Below are 14,545 nucleotides of genomic sequence, written 5' to 3'. Positions count from 1 at the left end.
CAGCACAGTTACTGCATTACCTAAGTAATTCATCCATAGATAATCACAAGATGACTGTGGGTTTTTTCCCTAATTCTAATAGCTTCCAACTGCAAGCTTTGCAAGCATTATAATAATTATTTTTATGAATTATAAAATCAAGGATGAGGTCTGAGGTGCTGAAGAGTTCTAGCTCATTCAGCTAGTCACTGATGGAACTGATGAAAAAAATTCCATGTCTCTTGACCCCGTTAGTCTTTTCACAAAAGGAAATGCATGATAATGTTTCTAAAATACCAGTTTTCAAAATTATTTTACTATTGCAAGTCCAAGTTACTCCTGGGGAGTTCCTAAATGGACACCAGAAGAAAATTTTTCACTATGAGAACAGTTGGAGAGTGGAATCATGTCCCTAGTGAAGTAATGGATTCCCCAAATCTGGACACTTGACAGAGTGTTGGGCCATCTCATCTAAAACATGTTTCTACTTAGAAAGGTTGGACCAGAGGATCCTTGAGGTCCCTTCCCACTTGGCATTCCATGATTATGTGTTTGTATTCAGTCTTTTTCTAGCAGTAGTAATTAGATGTGTCACTAATTAACCACCTCTTTCACATTCTCAACAGAACCTAATTTATTTAACAGCGGAATTTTTTTTGCCAGTGACCAAGTATTTGTTTTCCAAACTTGATCTTGAATGTCAGTCATAATCACATCCAGATCATTGGCTTGAAGGTTTTTGACTTATTTAATGGATATGATTTTTTCTTACTCTTCTTTATGAAGGAACTGGCAAGAAAATATCCTCCTATGCAGCGTGTCTCAGCCAGGGGTAACAGCAACATCTTTAAGTTTTAACCCTATGAATTGGCAACAACTGTGTTTTGTTAATGAGAGCTCCATTACTGTCTGGCACATTGAAAGGAATAATGATGAGCATCACCTCAAGCGAAAGTAAGTGAAACACCCCTCAGGTTAAGAGAAAAATCTAGAAGTGTATTTAATAACTAAGACTGGCAGCCTACATCTGTTTGCAAAGAATTTAATCCAATTCACTTCACCTAGCAATTGCAATCAGTAATTGCTAAATCACAACCAGTGTGAATCTATCTAGTCAATCAAGTGAATTAATATGATTTCATTTCTTAGCACTCACATGTCCAGATTATGCACATCATGAAGCCAATACTAATCAGCTGCTTTGTCAGCCTCTATCAAAAGCTGCATGACTGAACTTAGGCAATGTCTGGAGTGCAAGCAGCTATGAAACCACCAACTTTGGATCAAGTTACTTCCTAGTGAAACAGTATGTTATTGTAAAAAAATTCTACCAAAAAGCAGCATTAGTTTTCTGTGTAATTTTCAGTTTCTGTAGACAATTTACAAGTGTATGTGGGTGGCTCTGTCATTGCAATTTATGAATATTGAAGGGAATTTTTCCTTTTTTCATTACAGAATACAAATGTGAAAATACACATATCCTCCTTTTTCCTCAATTTTCATTCCATTCAGTAGAGGTTAAACTCCCACTGAGAACTGTTTATTTTGCTTTTTTTTTTCCCCCCAAATCATAAATCAACATGGTTTGTAAAATACAGAATTCTCAACAACCACTTTTACACCGATTACCAGCATGCAACAGGCAATTTCTACTACTCAGTTTTCATCAGCATTAGATTTTTTTCCAAGCAGACATTAAGCATAAATCCTCACAGTTTATGCAGCTTAGGCATGTGACTTCATTATATTGAAATATATAGATATATATTATATTTTTATTGTATTATATATACAATATTATATTGTATATAATATCCAACAGTAGTTGTTTATACAAGGCAACGAGAGGAGACACTGAGCTAGAACACTGCAATCAGTTTCTGCCAGTTAGGAACCGTCCTCTGTTTTAGTAGAAGTATTGTTACTGTTCAGTGAAATGGTATGTGCCATGTAGAATGATCGTCTACAACAACCCTTAGTTACTCTTGTAGCTGACTATTAACTGCATCTCAGTTTTGTATCAGCATTTGCTGTTCATAATATTCCTTCTCCCCAGACAGTGTTTCTTTGCTTTTTTGCAGCCCTGTGAAACTACCCAATGGACAAAATTCCATGAGTCCTGGTGAAGATTTGTTTTTCCCAGTTTCTCACAGTGAAGATCAGTACTATGGCCCTGTTTTGCCAGTTTCAGCCATTGCTGGACTGGTAGGAGATGAAGCAGAAACATTCATGGTAGTTACTGATTTTTTCCTTTTCACTCTTCTAAGTCATTATACTTTTTATGCAAATAGGTGTTAACAAATTAATAATTTTAACATCAGTTAAACAGGTACAACCCAGTTAATAGGTCTGTTATTTCTACAAGATATTTAAAATCCATTTTGACAAGCATGCTGTGACTGCACAGTGCAGTACAGTGCAGTGGAGATTTCTGGCGCAGGGTACACATAGTTAGAGATCTGTGCAGTGGAGGTATTAATCTACATCCAAGAAGCAGTATAAGCATGTCAACACAAGCTGAATTGGCCTGCTGAAACCTTGAAAACCTATTTCTATGCTAAACTGATAGTAACCTTGAGGTATCCTACTTCCTTTTGGGATTTGTTTCCTTTTTGGCTCTGAAAATGTATCAAGCTATGGAAACATTGAAAGCTTTATTCCAGACAACAAGGCTTGCTTCTGAAATACATTCCTGTACCTGTTACTGTTGGATCTGCCCCTTTGTCCTGTATTTGATCATTTACTTTTTAGCCTCCCTTGAGATGCCTCTTTTGAGAGGCTTCAAAAGTGTTCTCATTTTGTTTGAAATTTACTTTTACCTGACTAGTGACTAGAAGCATGTGCCAGTGTGATATTTAATTTGCAAATCTAGGATAAAGGCAAATAGGCTTTTGATATATAACAGACACTAGAACTACCATGGATAAAATAGCACTGGTATTATACTACAGCTTTTTAACGGGCAAGCTTATTTCTGTATTATCAGATTAGTATACCAAAGGTTTCTGCCAGAAATGTTTATAAAGCAGAATGAAAAATAAAAATATGAATTATGCTTTTCTGATCTCATCCTCTTTTCACAGCTCCATGCATTCAGATTCATATTTGTTTTCAACTGTGTAACTGCTGATGCCCTTGTGGAGAATCATTTATTTATACTATCATTTAAAGGAGTTGTCCTCAACCTGTTGTCCATGGTCTTTGGAGACTGTAGTCCACTCTTAAGGAATCTGTGAGAGGCAAGAAAAGCAAGCCCATTCCCACTGCACTTGATGACATTTGAAAAGTGTTAGGGTTCCATATTCTAGAACAAGATAGTGAGGCTGAGTATGTATCAAAGGTAACCACAACGGGGCAGCAGAGCAAAAGGAAATTAACTATCCCATAGCTTCTAACCCTTTCCTGTCTTGCATTAGATTGATTTATTTTTAATTCAATATTTCTTACATTTGGGGCCTGAGTTTCCTGAACATGCTTTATCATGATAAGACCACTTGACTCCAGTTCATCCCGAATATAAATTTTGTTTCATTGTTTTTTTATGAAACTTATCAGGACAAGGATCCATCCTGGTTTCGGTTGGTTTTGTTGTTGGTTGTTTGGTTTTTTTTTTTGGTTTGGTTTGGTTTTTGTTTGTTTGTTTGTTTTTTCTTTTTTCTTTTTTCTTTTTTTTTTTTTTTTGTTTTGTTTGTTTGTTTGTTTTGTTTGTTTTGGTTTGTTTGATGATGATGAACCACTGTACCAAAGCACAGGTCAAGAAGCAACCTGATTTGAGGTTTACATAATGTCATCCTAGAATTAGCATATTTTATCTGTCTTGTGCGTAAACATAGTCATGGCAGCAGATACAGGGCAACATTACAAAAGTTGTCTTCGCACAGGAAGTTTGATTCACAGTTGTTCAATTACAACTTTCCCGAAGGTTTGTGATGTTCAAGCCTCATAAAATCACTGAAAATGCCTATATAAATGTTTATCTGGGTTATGCAAAGCCCCATTAGTTACAGATTTATTACTGTTAGTAGTCTTTGATTTATAAAGTAAATATTAATATACCTTATTCAGGTAAAATTTTCCCCCGGGATTAAAAATGCTTTGTAAGCATAAATAGAGAGTAAGTTACTTACTGAGAATCATACAGCAAGGTTTTGGCATATTTTACATGAAATCTAGGTCCTTACAAATCTCTGTCCTACATTTTCATCAAAAGTCCATCTGTATTTCCTTTTTTAAAAAACTTTTAGTGAGACAGCTGGTGTTCTATGGAATTACAGATTTTTTTTTCATCCATCCTATTGTCAAGCGTTCCTTCACCACTACTTCTCACATGCACAGTACTTTGTATTTTCTCTTTTAAATGTTCTTCTAAGGTTCCAATGTTTTCTTGTGTTTGTTTCCCCTTCCATGAATTCTCTTCAAGTCGGTTCTTTCTGTTAATAAATGAATTTCTAATTCATTTGTATGACCTCTATTACTGTTGTATCTGAGCAGATCACTATCATTAGTAATATTTGGTAGGGAAGTTCTGTTCTTCCTGTTTAATTGATGAAGGATTCATTACATTTATTTTAGGAAAATGAAATTCAAGGTACATGGGAAGTCTGTGACAGGGATATTTCTAGAACTAATTTGCAGATGACACTAAGGATGACAGAGTTAATTTACAGAGCAATTTGGATTATCTGCAATTTGGATTATACTGCCAAGACCACATATGCAATTTATATCTACAAAGTGGAAGACTGTTCTGGAAAGCAGTTGGAAAAGCATTTGTCAGGGTGAGGTCATAGTGAGTAACCATTTCAATTTGGCCACCCAGTGCTATTCTGACATTTAAAAAAAAAAAAAAATCTAGGTGCTCAATGTCTTGGATAATTTTATGACTGAAAAAACTGGGAGATGACCTGGTTATGGTGGGTTAATATCTTTGCTAGGATAGGGAAGATACTGGAGGGATTTCCAGTCTAAAGGAAAAAACTGTAACAGATTAAAATGCTACAGAATAAATCCAGGTAAATTCAAGCTTAAAGGTATATTATTTTAAAATAAAAACACAATTAATCAATTCATCATTTAAACAAGCTTCTAGGGAAAGAGATGAATTCTCTTGTCACAGACTTTTCTCAAGAATACCCTTGTTTCTCAAGTTACCAGCCTCAGTGAAAGGATGACTGAATAAAATAAGGCTGGTTTTATACAGGTGGTCAGACTGTACAAGGTAATGATCTTTTCTTGGCCTTAAAATGTATATAACTGCTGGTACAGATATTTGTCTTTTGTTGACTGATGTTTATTTTTGTGCTGTAGCCTAGAAATGATATTGAGCCTTCAGTGCATCCTACTGCCCACTGCTGGACTGCGGCCTCAGAAATTTACATGGGCTGTAAAGAAGGATTTATTTTGGCAATTGATGCTAAGACACACAGTGTTTCTGTTCTTCAACAAAAGCCTCCACCTGGTAGGAAATAGCTGTGTGGTGTGTTTTATTCAAGTAGGGAGGAAAGTGGATAGATGAAAGCTTTTTTGCTTTCTTCTGTTGTCCTATTATGTACCTCACAGAAACTATAAAACTATACTGTATAACCCTGTTTCTTTTGTTAGTATGACAAATATTTGAGAATGTCTTTTGAACTTCTGTGTGGGTTTCTTTAGCACCCAATAATTGCATTTCATTTCTCTTTGGCAAAAAAAAGAGCAAAATCTCTAAATACATCAAAACTGATAAAACAAACAATAGTTCCATCAGCTCAGATCTTAATAAACCACTCTACTAGATTAACATTAAACTAATAATATGCTACATATACAAAGTCTTTAAAATATTAATTAATTACAAGTAATTTATTTTATTTTGCATTAAATATTGGATTGTCCTCATTTGGTATGTTAGATGACATTAGAAAAGGTTTTTCTCATCATGAGTCTTCAAAAAACAAAACTGATTTAATGTAATGTTGCTTAACAGAATTCCTTGAGGTCAGCTCTTATATAAACCATTTTATAATGAAAACAAGTCTGTAAGCCATCAGTCTTTGATGCAAAAAGTATGAAGCACAGAGAGTTGTCTCTGGCTTCAAACAAAGAAATCTGCTTTTAATTTATTCTAGAACAGGGAGACCTCAGATTATAACTTGCCAAGGTGATTTTTCTGGCCAATATATTCCCACCTATAAATCCCCACCTTTCTTTTTTTATGGGGACCTTTGGCAAGCTGGTGACTGACTGAAGTTTTGTAGCAACATCAGCCCATTCCATGTCTTGTTTTTTCTGGTAATCCTGAGGTCTCCTCTACTACCTGTCATATGCTACCCATCTCTACCAATCAGAGGGCTCCCAAAATGTAGGACAGTGAGACTGAGGGGGCATAAAGTGTAGCTGCAGTGGCACCCTGTACCCAGTCAACCTTTGAAGGGATGGAAAGTGTCAGTCCTAGTGTGCATGTGAAGCTTACTGGTCCAGTCAGGTCTAAGAGGAGTACTGGAATATGCTTCTCCCTAGCACTAGAACTAACAGCCTGCTGTAGAGCAGCATAGAATTGTTTTTTTTTAAGAAACACTGAATCAGTGTTAATAAACAGGCTGGTGATAATCATGTTTTCTTCTTTTGCCATGTAATACTTTATTTTTTAAAGCTGCAGCAAGTATCCCTGACTTTCCCAAAACACTGTATCTCTGTTCACTTTTGATAGCTAATACAGAAAAAAAAGCCATTCTTAAAAAAAAAATAAAAAATAAAAAATAAAAAACCAAAAACCAAAAACCAACCCAGAATTATTTCTCTGGTTTAGAAATTCAGAGCTTTATATTGACATAAAAAAAAAAAAAAAAAAAAAAAAAAAAAAAAAAGGAAAAAAGCAGAAAAAGACCCAGAAAAAAAAAACCAGAAAAAAAAATCAAACAATTGATGTGTCACCAGAAATGTTTTTGCCAGTTCATTTTTTGCCAGTTCATTAGGAGGCAACAAAACAATAATATTTGCCATTCAGGCTTTTCCTTGTCCTGTATATTTTTTGAGTCCTGTCCTAAAAGTGTGTAGCAAAGTTGTCTGTATTCACAGTGTACTGAAGCTTCTGCTTAATTTAAAACATAATCCAGTCTGCACCTATTTAGGGGAATGCTTAAGTGCATGTCCAATTTTATGACCTGCTAAATTCCTGTTACAGTGTTGCAAACACCAGCATAAGCAGCAGCAACACTTGGGCATTTTGTTCATACTTACAGAACTTTCCTTTGTGAGTAAGTCAAATAAAAAAATCATGGTTAAACGTAACAATACCAGAATTAGCACTAGGAGACAGGTAGATCAGCATCTTCATGCCAAGTATTGCTATCTCCCTTTTACAGCTGTGAATTGAATTACAGACAGGTTGGGCCTGCTCAGTTGACCCCCAGGAATGGTGGATATTGAGAAAAATGCACAGTTTTGATACATTGTACAGAACCTGTTGTTTCGTTCAGTTGACTGGAGTACAATTGACTTTTATTCCAATATTGACATCAACCAGGTTGATGTTATCAATTGTTTTCTTTTGTGCAGAATATGTGCGTAAAATATCAGACGTGGTATCATATGCTCGTAGAGAAGAACAGAAAAAGAAAGGTATTTCCTTTTTTAAATCAAGCTAATAGATTTCCAGGCAGCACGAGTGCTGACTGGGAGTGATAATATGTGTGTGCAGCTGGAAGCCACTGGTTGGAAAAAATAAGTTCATACTGGCCTCTGTAGGACATATTGATGGCAATCTTTTACATGTTTACATGATGAATGTTTCACAGCTTTTGTGCTAATAGACAGCCAAATGAATAGCCTCAGTAGAAACTGGCAGTGAACAATTTCTGTACATTCTAATTTAAATGGGAATAAGTGATGCTAGAATAGCATCCCTACTGCTTAGTTTTAGTAAATTTTTTAGAACTGCAATAGCTTATCATTTACTTGGGTTAGGATTCAAAGGTTTGTTTCAAACACTTTGGTTTTGGGATTCATAGTACAAAAAATACATTCACATAATGGACAAAGTTCAGAGTATAAGCACATCAAATACAAAGATGGACTAAGAGAAAAGGAAATGGGGAATTTTACTGTTGCTTCAGTTACTTATTAAAAGTTTACAAAGAAGGCAGAATCAGACACAGTTGCATCAACAGAAATTCTGTGTAGATATTAGGAAAATAGAATTTTCACAGTGAAGGTAGTCACGCACTGGGACAAGTTGCTTAGAGAAGTTATGGAATTTCCATATTTAGACCTCAGCTGAATATGACTCTGGACAGCATGATCTAACTTTGAAACTGGTTGTGAGTTTGAAGTTGGCTCTGCCGAGCAGGACATCAGATCAGAGGACTTCTAGATTCCCCTTCAACCTAAATGACTCTATCATTCTGATATTGAAAAACTTGAATGTGGCTCCTTAGCAGCCTTTACAAAATCAGATGATTTCTTAAAATAATTTCTAGTTCATCACACCACAGCAATACTGTCACCTCGAGTTATGCATAGGAGCCTTCGCTTTCATTATCACAGACAAAGTCCAAAAAATACATAGCTCATGGAGCCTTTTTACTCACTGATAATAAATCATCCCTGATTGAAGCTGAGACACATTGTTGCAATAAATTAAATTTTATATTTTATGTTGGTTTTGTGCTCTCAGGTGGCAAACCAGAGGATCTGCAAAAAACAGCTTTATTTGCCATGGCATTTTGTAATGAGGGACTGTACGCAGCTGGAAGGGTAGGGCATCTTTTATGCTTTTGACTTACTCTTATTGTGTGAAAATCAAAGGACATTCAAATGGAGAATGTTTACAGAGTTCACTGCAAACACAGCCGTCAGAAAAAAGTGGAGAGGACTCTGTTGTTGTAAATGCCTTTGTTAATACTTGAGACAAGAAATTGCAAGGGAGCAGGGTAGGAAGGTACTCAATTTTTGTAGCCAAAGAAACAACAAAAGAGGACAATCCTATTTGAACAAAAGACAAATATTATTCTAGAGGAATAGGAAAGAAGGATGGGCAAAAATAGGCCATGAGAACTGGCAAATAGTTTTGTGTTAAATCTAACTCAATTTTAAACCAAAATTGACAATGCCATTACACATTCTTACTTAAGAGTGGGGCAAATTCTTGTACTGCCTCAAAAGAAACAATATCAAATCTTAAGTACTAACTGATAGGAGAGACAGTTGTTATCAAACATGGACTGCTACTAAAGCTTATATTAAAGAACATCTTATTTTTTAAATAGATTTATTATCCAGGGTGAAGGTCTTGAAACCAAACACACTAAAGGTAAATTAGACCATTGGTGCTGGGTGCAAAATTCACTGCATTAAACACTGTTACTTTACAGATTTTCAGAAGTTCTTGCAGTTCAGAGTGAGGTGTGTTAAATGACCTACACATGATGTGGATTTGTACTTTTCTGCACAGGAGGGCATGTTATTCTTTTATCACATCAAAGATGCACAGTATGAGATGAAAATCTGCACTGATATCTTACAACCCATATCCAGCCTCATATTCTCCCCAGATTACACCATTCTTCTGCTCATCACTGACCAGGTAGAGCACTAGAGATAATGTCATTAGGTAATGGGATGTTCCTGTGATTCCAAAGATTGGAAAGACTTTTAATGAAACACAAAACAATCGTGTTCTACAGATGGTGAATTACCAGGTACCTAATGCTGAGATTTCCCAACAGAAATGTATATATACAGTGGAGTCTATACATACTCAAGGTCTCCAGTGTGTCCAGGTCACATGGGACCTTCTGAGTGTGGGCTCTAGGACTGATGTGTGCCTGCACAGTAAGAAAAGTGTGGCTTGGGTGCATGTGACCTACTGTGGCTATGCAGTGGAGTTGTTATAGATATATATATGTACACCTAAATATGGCAAGCCATGCCAAGATCCTTCTTTGAAAACCTTGATGTCCAGAAATCTTACACAAGGGTCCCAAATCCTCAAATTCCACCTGTTTTTCCAGACCTTGAATCATCAAATTGGCATTTTTAAAGCTCTTAAAATGTTTTTGTAGTCTGTATGTCAGCAAGGAGGTTCTGTGTTCAGCAAAGCAGTGCAATGGTAACTTCGGTCACACACTCTCTGATGTGATTTTCCTTTTATAAAATGTGTAGAGAAATCGTAAAATCTTTGTCAATATTAACTATGACTTGCTCCTAAGAGGGTATGAGATCTTTAGATTAAATAATCTCTTAAATCTTTAGATATATGGTTTGTGCTTCATGTTGGTTTAGATTATTTATTGTTTCCTGGAGTAACATGAAATAGGTAGGGTTTTAATTATTTAATTAAAGCAATTTTGAGAAACAAAACTTATTGAAAATGTGTCAAGCTGGACCACTTTAAAATCAGCTAACCTGATCTTCATCTAGTGTAAATTAATATAATCCACTAAATTCAGCTGAATTCTACTGGGCACTTTTAACTTTGGTTTTGAGTCAAAGAATGTAGCTCAGAAAGATGGGTATTTTTTTCTGAAATCTGTGAGAGCTTCTAATGAAAAATTTCATGCCCCAGCAATGGATCATTTCTCTTTGTTTGACAGGGGACAGTCTATACTTACAAACCCGCCCACAGCAGAGAAGCTGTCAAACTCTTGGATGCATGCAGCAGTTGTTTTCTAGCAGCTGATTTTCTTACTCCAGGGAACAAGTACTGTGTGGTAAGAAAAGTTTTTCTTTCTTATATAGAATAGTGGTTCTTTTCAGATAGCAAATATGTTGCTAAGGCACAAAATCAAAAGCCTTGCAGAGATATAGACTGTTCTGGTACTTGTTACATTTGTGTAACTTCTCATCAAGGAAGTAAATGGCATTATTTCAGGCATGGCTGATAAAAAGGTCAGAACTGGCCCCTGGAGTGCAGGGTGGATAATTCACAGGCTGCTAAAATGTCATATTGGTTATGCTGTTGATTTCTGTGACTCATTATTGTTTAGGAACATAGCTTAGCAAAAAGGGGATTCAATTCAGAGAATGGATGTTGGAACAAGAAATTGGAACAGCCTGAGAGATGCCTCTGTCCAGGGACAAAAGCCTTATCCATACATCAGTCCATTCTGAAAAATTCCTTGCTTTCCTCCTGTGCCTTTCATTGCTTCAAGACATACATTTTAGCCACCAAGTCTGATTCATCTCTAGGCTGTGAATTCTTCAAGTAGCCAGCATAGAAACCCTGGGGTCTTAATGAATTAGGTTTCCTGAATCTGTTTGTCATTAGCATGGGAATGATAAATTTTATCTGACACTGAATGAATAATGTGAGGGCTGATTGATATCTGGCTACACTTCACCATGGCATTACAATATTACCTGGATATAAGAAGCATTCAAGCACCGTATTCGTATTTCTTGTGTGAGAAAACAAGAATTCTCCTCAAGCCCTTTTCTATGCAAAGAAAATTGTAGGCAGGTTTTTCTATAGCTGGCTGAGTGGCAGGAGTGCTGATATTACATGTTCTGCCCCAGATTGTCTCATTCTGCTTAAAGACTATTCCTGTAGTTGCAGCAATTCACAAAAATTATTAAACATTTTCCTTACATAGGCTTACCTTGCAGCAACTGGCCTTAAAGGAAAAGCAACATAATTCCAGGCAAAACAAGTAACCTGTGGTCTGCTATGCTCAGCCATTAGCTGTATTTATATTCTGTAGAAGAACTCTTGTCACTTCTAGACTATTTAGTTATTCCATCCTCTTTTGACCATGTTTTTCTCTGTTCAACAGTCTGTAACAGCTTCAGCTGAAGTACAAGTTTGGTTACTGGAAGATGGAACTTGCCTCAGCAAGCTAAACCTTAATATTGAGGTACATGTAAGCAGGAGCTTATATAGTGACTGATACTTAACATTTTTTTTTTCAGTTCATAACAAAATATTCCACATATTGGGCCAGTAATATCTTTGAACAACCCATAAAAGATATTTTGAAAAGATTTACTTTCAGAATGTTTCCTTGAACTAATTATGTATTTAACTTGGTAATAAACAGAGGAAACATTTCAACCTAAGCTATCTTTAAGCATATATTTTAAAATAACAATCTATTTTTATGATATTACTTCATTAAATTTTTATTTTTAATTAAATTTTATTTTTAATGAGTTTGGTACTGAAAGGAGAAGTTTCAAGTATATAAAAACTAAATGTCTTGACTGATCTAAAAAATAGGTTTTAGGAATTGAGTTGATAGACATATTTTCAAACTGTTAATGCTTTCTCTTGATTTAAGATGCAATCAAACCCTGAAATTTGACACAGTAAGAAAAAATCCCTTTCTGTAACAGTTATTATGTATACATAATAGTGTTCTGGTTGTTTTATTTAGCTGTACCTTCTTTAATTCAAAATCTGGATAGTGAATAATGCTTTTTTTCTGAGGAGTGCAGAATTTGCTTTTAATATGTAGAAACAAAGCATAAGTAAACATGCCTATGATGTCTCTAAAATCCTTTCTAAAAAAAAAAAAGCTTTTTAGATAAATAACTTGGGGTTCCTTATCCAAATTTTAGAGACTATTAAATAGTACAAGAAATTGCATACTAGTATATAGCTTAATGGATAAAAAGACATGGAACTGTTAAATATATTTTACTTCTTAACTAGGCAACTGCTATGGCTTGCTGTCCCTCCTCCAACAGTGTTGCTTTAGGGACCAGAAGAGGTCAAATCTATTTCCTTGATATTACCAATGCTGAAGCTCCACGGGTTGTTTACAGAATTTTTCTTTCCAAATTCCCAGTACTGTCTTTGCAGTAAGTATGTAGTAACAAGGGCAGGAATATTGTCAAATTGTTAGTTAGTTGAAAAAAAAATTCTAAAAAGTAACGAAGTAAAATATTTTAGTTCTCTCTAATTGAGAACTATAAAGCTTTGGTTTTTTCCAACTTATTCTGAATTGCTTGCAAGGGAAGTAGTAGCAGGATTTATATGAGAAAAAGATCATAAACCAATATTTTAAGGTTTAACTGAGCACTTGTTTCTGACAAATCACCATATACAGTAATTATGCACAATTCCATGTTTTAGAAGGTTATTACTCATTGATTTGAGGGTTTGTGAAGTTAATTTTAAGCCTTTTGGTCATCCCCTCTTACATGGCAGATTTTTTTTAAATTTTGTGTATTATTCATATGCTTACAGTTCTGGAATTTAACAGTCCTCCTGTAATTAGCTCTAGGGATCTAAAAGACTTTGGGGGGGGGGGGGCTAGTTGCTTTTTTTCAGTTACTGAAAAATCTGAGAATATTTTACTTCTAATTTTTAAAAAATGGAATGGATTTTTAACAGTTAAACTTCAATATAAATCTGCCTGTTATTTGGAGACTAAGATGTGATTTTTTTTCACAGTTACATAAGACAAAGCATTAAAAAGAGATACGGAAGGCAACTTACTCAAAAGTCAAATCAATGTAACCAAAGATATGTCTATTCAAAATTATACAAAAACCTGTACAGTAGTTTATTTTCTGACAGTGAACTTCAAAGAAACATTTAACAGTGTTGTTAACCAAACTGCTATGGAGCATCATTACTTGTAGACCCAGTTAGAAATTGCACACATAGCACTGGCCTTCATATCAGGCCCTAATCCTGTAAACCTAGCAGCTGAAATTCAGGTTGCATTTATGCCTTAAATGAAGTCAGCAGAATTATGGGAATGGAATTAATTGACCCTTTTTATTTTGACTATTGAAATATTTTCTGCTTGCATTTATATTCTTCCCAGTTATGATCAGAGTGGCCAGTTCCTCATCGCCAGAGCTACAGAAGGTCATATTTTTATTCTAGATGCACGCCCTTCAAAGTTATTCCAGGTTCTTGGATATGTAGGTAATATATCAAACAACGTTAATAAAATTGTATTTTCACTATTTTAAGTATATTTCACTCTATTTTAAGTATACTTGCTGGTCAGATGAAGCCACTCTCCTTCATTCTAGTCATATTTAAGGAGAAATAAATGTCTTCTTCCCACCTATTTCCCAACCAGACTTTGTTCTGGCCAATTTTATTTTCATTTCCCTTGGTAATTTTATTTAGCATATGTGCCAATATTACTTTTCTTTTGGGACATGTAAAAGTCACAGGGAAGAGAACAGATTAGCTGTCCGACTGATTTCAACTCCAGAACAAAAGTTCTGGCAAATAACTTAAGATGTTTGTAGCTCACCATATGAGAATTTGACAAAAAAAACTACAGGCCGTGACAGCTGGAAGCAATCTGCTGTTACAAATATCTGTCACAGATACCTGTCTTTAAAATGGGGACTGCTGGAACTGTTAGCTTTCCTGATTGATACTGAATAATAAAAAATAATGGAATTTTAACTGACAAAAAAAATTATTCTGAAATTAGCAAATTTTTATGTGGTCTCTCAGTTCCAATAACATTGTACTTGCAGATCACAACCATGCATATGGATTTTAATAATAATTTTAAGTAAAAAGGACATTGTTTTATAATTTTAACTGGTTTTACAAGTGTAGAATTACATCTCCTTTGATAATTTTAATAATTCTCATATTATTTTTTCATAATTT

General features: G+C 35.0%; 1 protein-coding gene across 1 annotated transcript in view; it reads left to right on the top strand.

The window, feature by feature from the left end:
* The window catches only part of CFAP43 (cilia and flagella associated protein 43), a 45,603-nt gene that overhangs the window by 8,387 nt on the left and 22,671 nt on the right, over positions 1 to 14,545 (top strand). Inside the window, exons 5-14 of the mRNA XM_030453279.1 lie at positions 766 to 933; positions 2,061 to 2,211; positions 5,287 to 5,437; positions 7,516 to 7,578; positions 8,633 to 8,712; positions 9,410 to 9,541; positions 10,551 to 10,667; positions 11,730 to 11,810; positions 12,608 to 12,756; positions 13,731 to 13,834. Of these exons, the coding sequence (XP_030309139.1) occupies positions 766 to 933; positions 2,061 to 2,211; positions 5,287 to 5,437; positions 7,516 to 7,578; positions 8,633 to 8,712; positions 9,410 to 9,541; positions 10,551 to 10,667; positions 11,730 to 11,810; positions 12,608 to 12,756; positions 13,731 to 13,834 (1,196 nt within the window). The remainder of the gene's footprint in view (positions 1 to 765; positions 934 to 2,060; positions 2,212 to 5,286; positions 5,438 to 7,515; positions 7,579 to 8,632; positions 8,713 to 9,409; positions 9,542 to 10,550; positions 10,668 to 11,729; positions 11,811 to 12,607; positions 12,757 to 13,730; positions 13,835 to 14,545) is intronic.

The sequence above is a fragment of the Calypte anna genome, chromosome 6 (genome assembly GCF_003957555.1).
Source record: "Calypte anna isolate BGI_N300 chromosome 6, bCalAnn1_v1.p, whole genome shotgun sequence".
In the NCBI taxonomy this organism is placed as follows: domain Eukaryota; kingdom Metazoa; phylum Chordata; class Aves; order Apodiformes; family Trochilidae; genus Calypte; species Calypte anna.
Note: the sequence above shows the minus strand (reverse complement) of the source record. Positions and strands in the feature narration are given on the sequence as shown.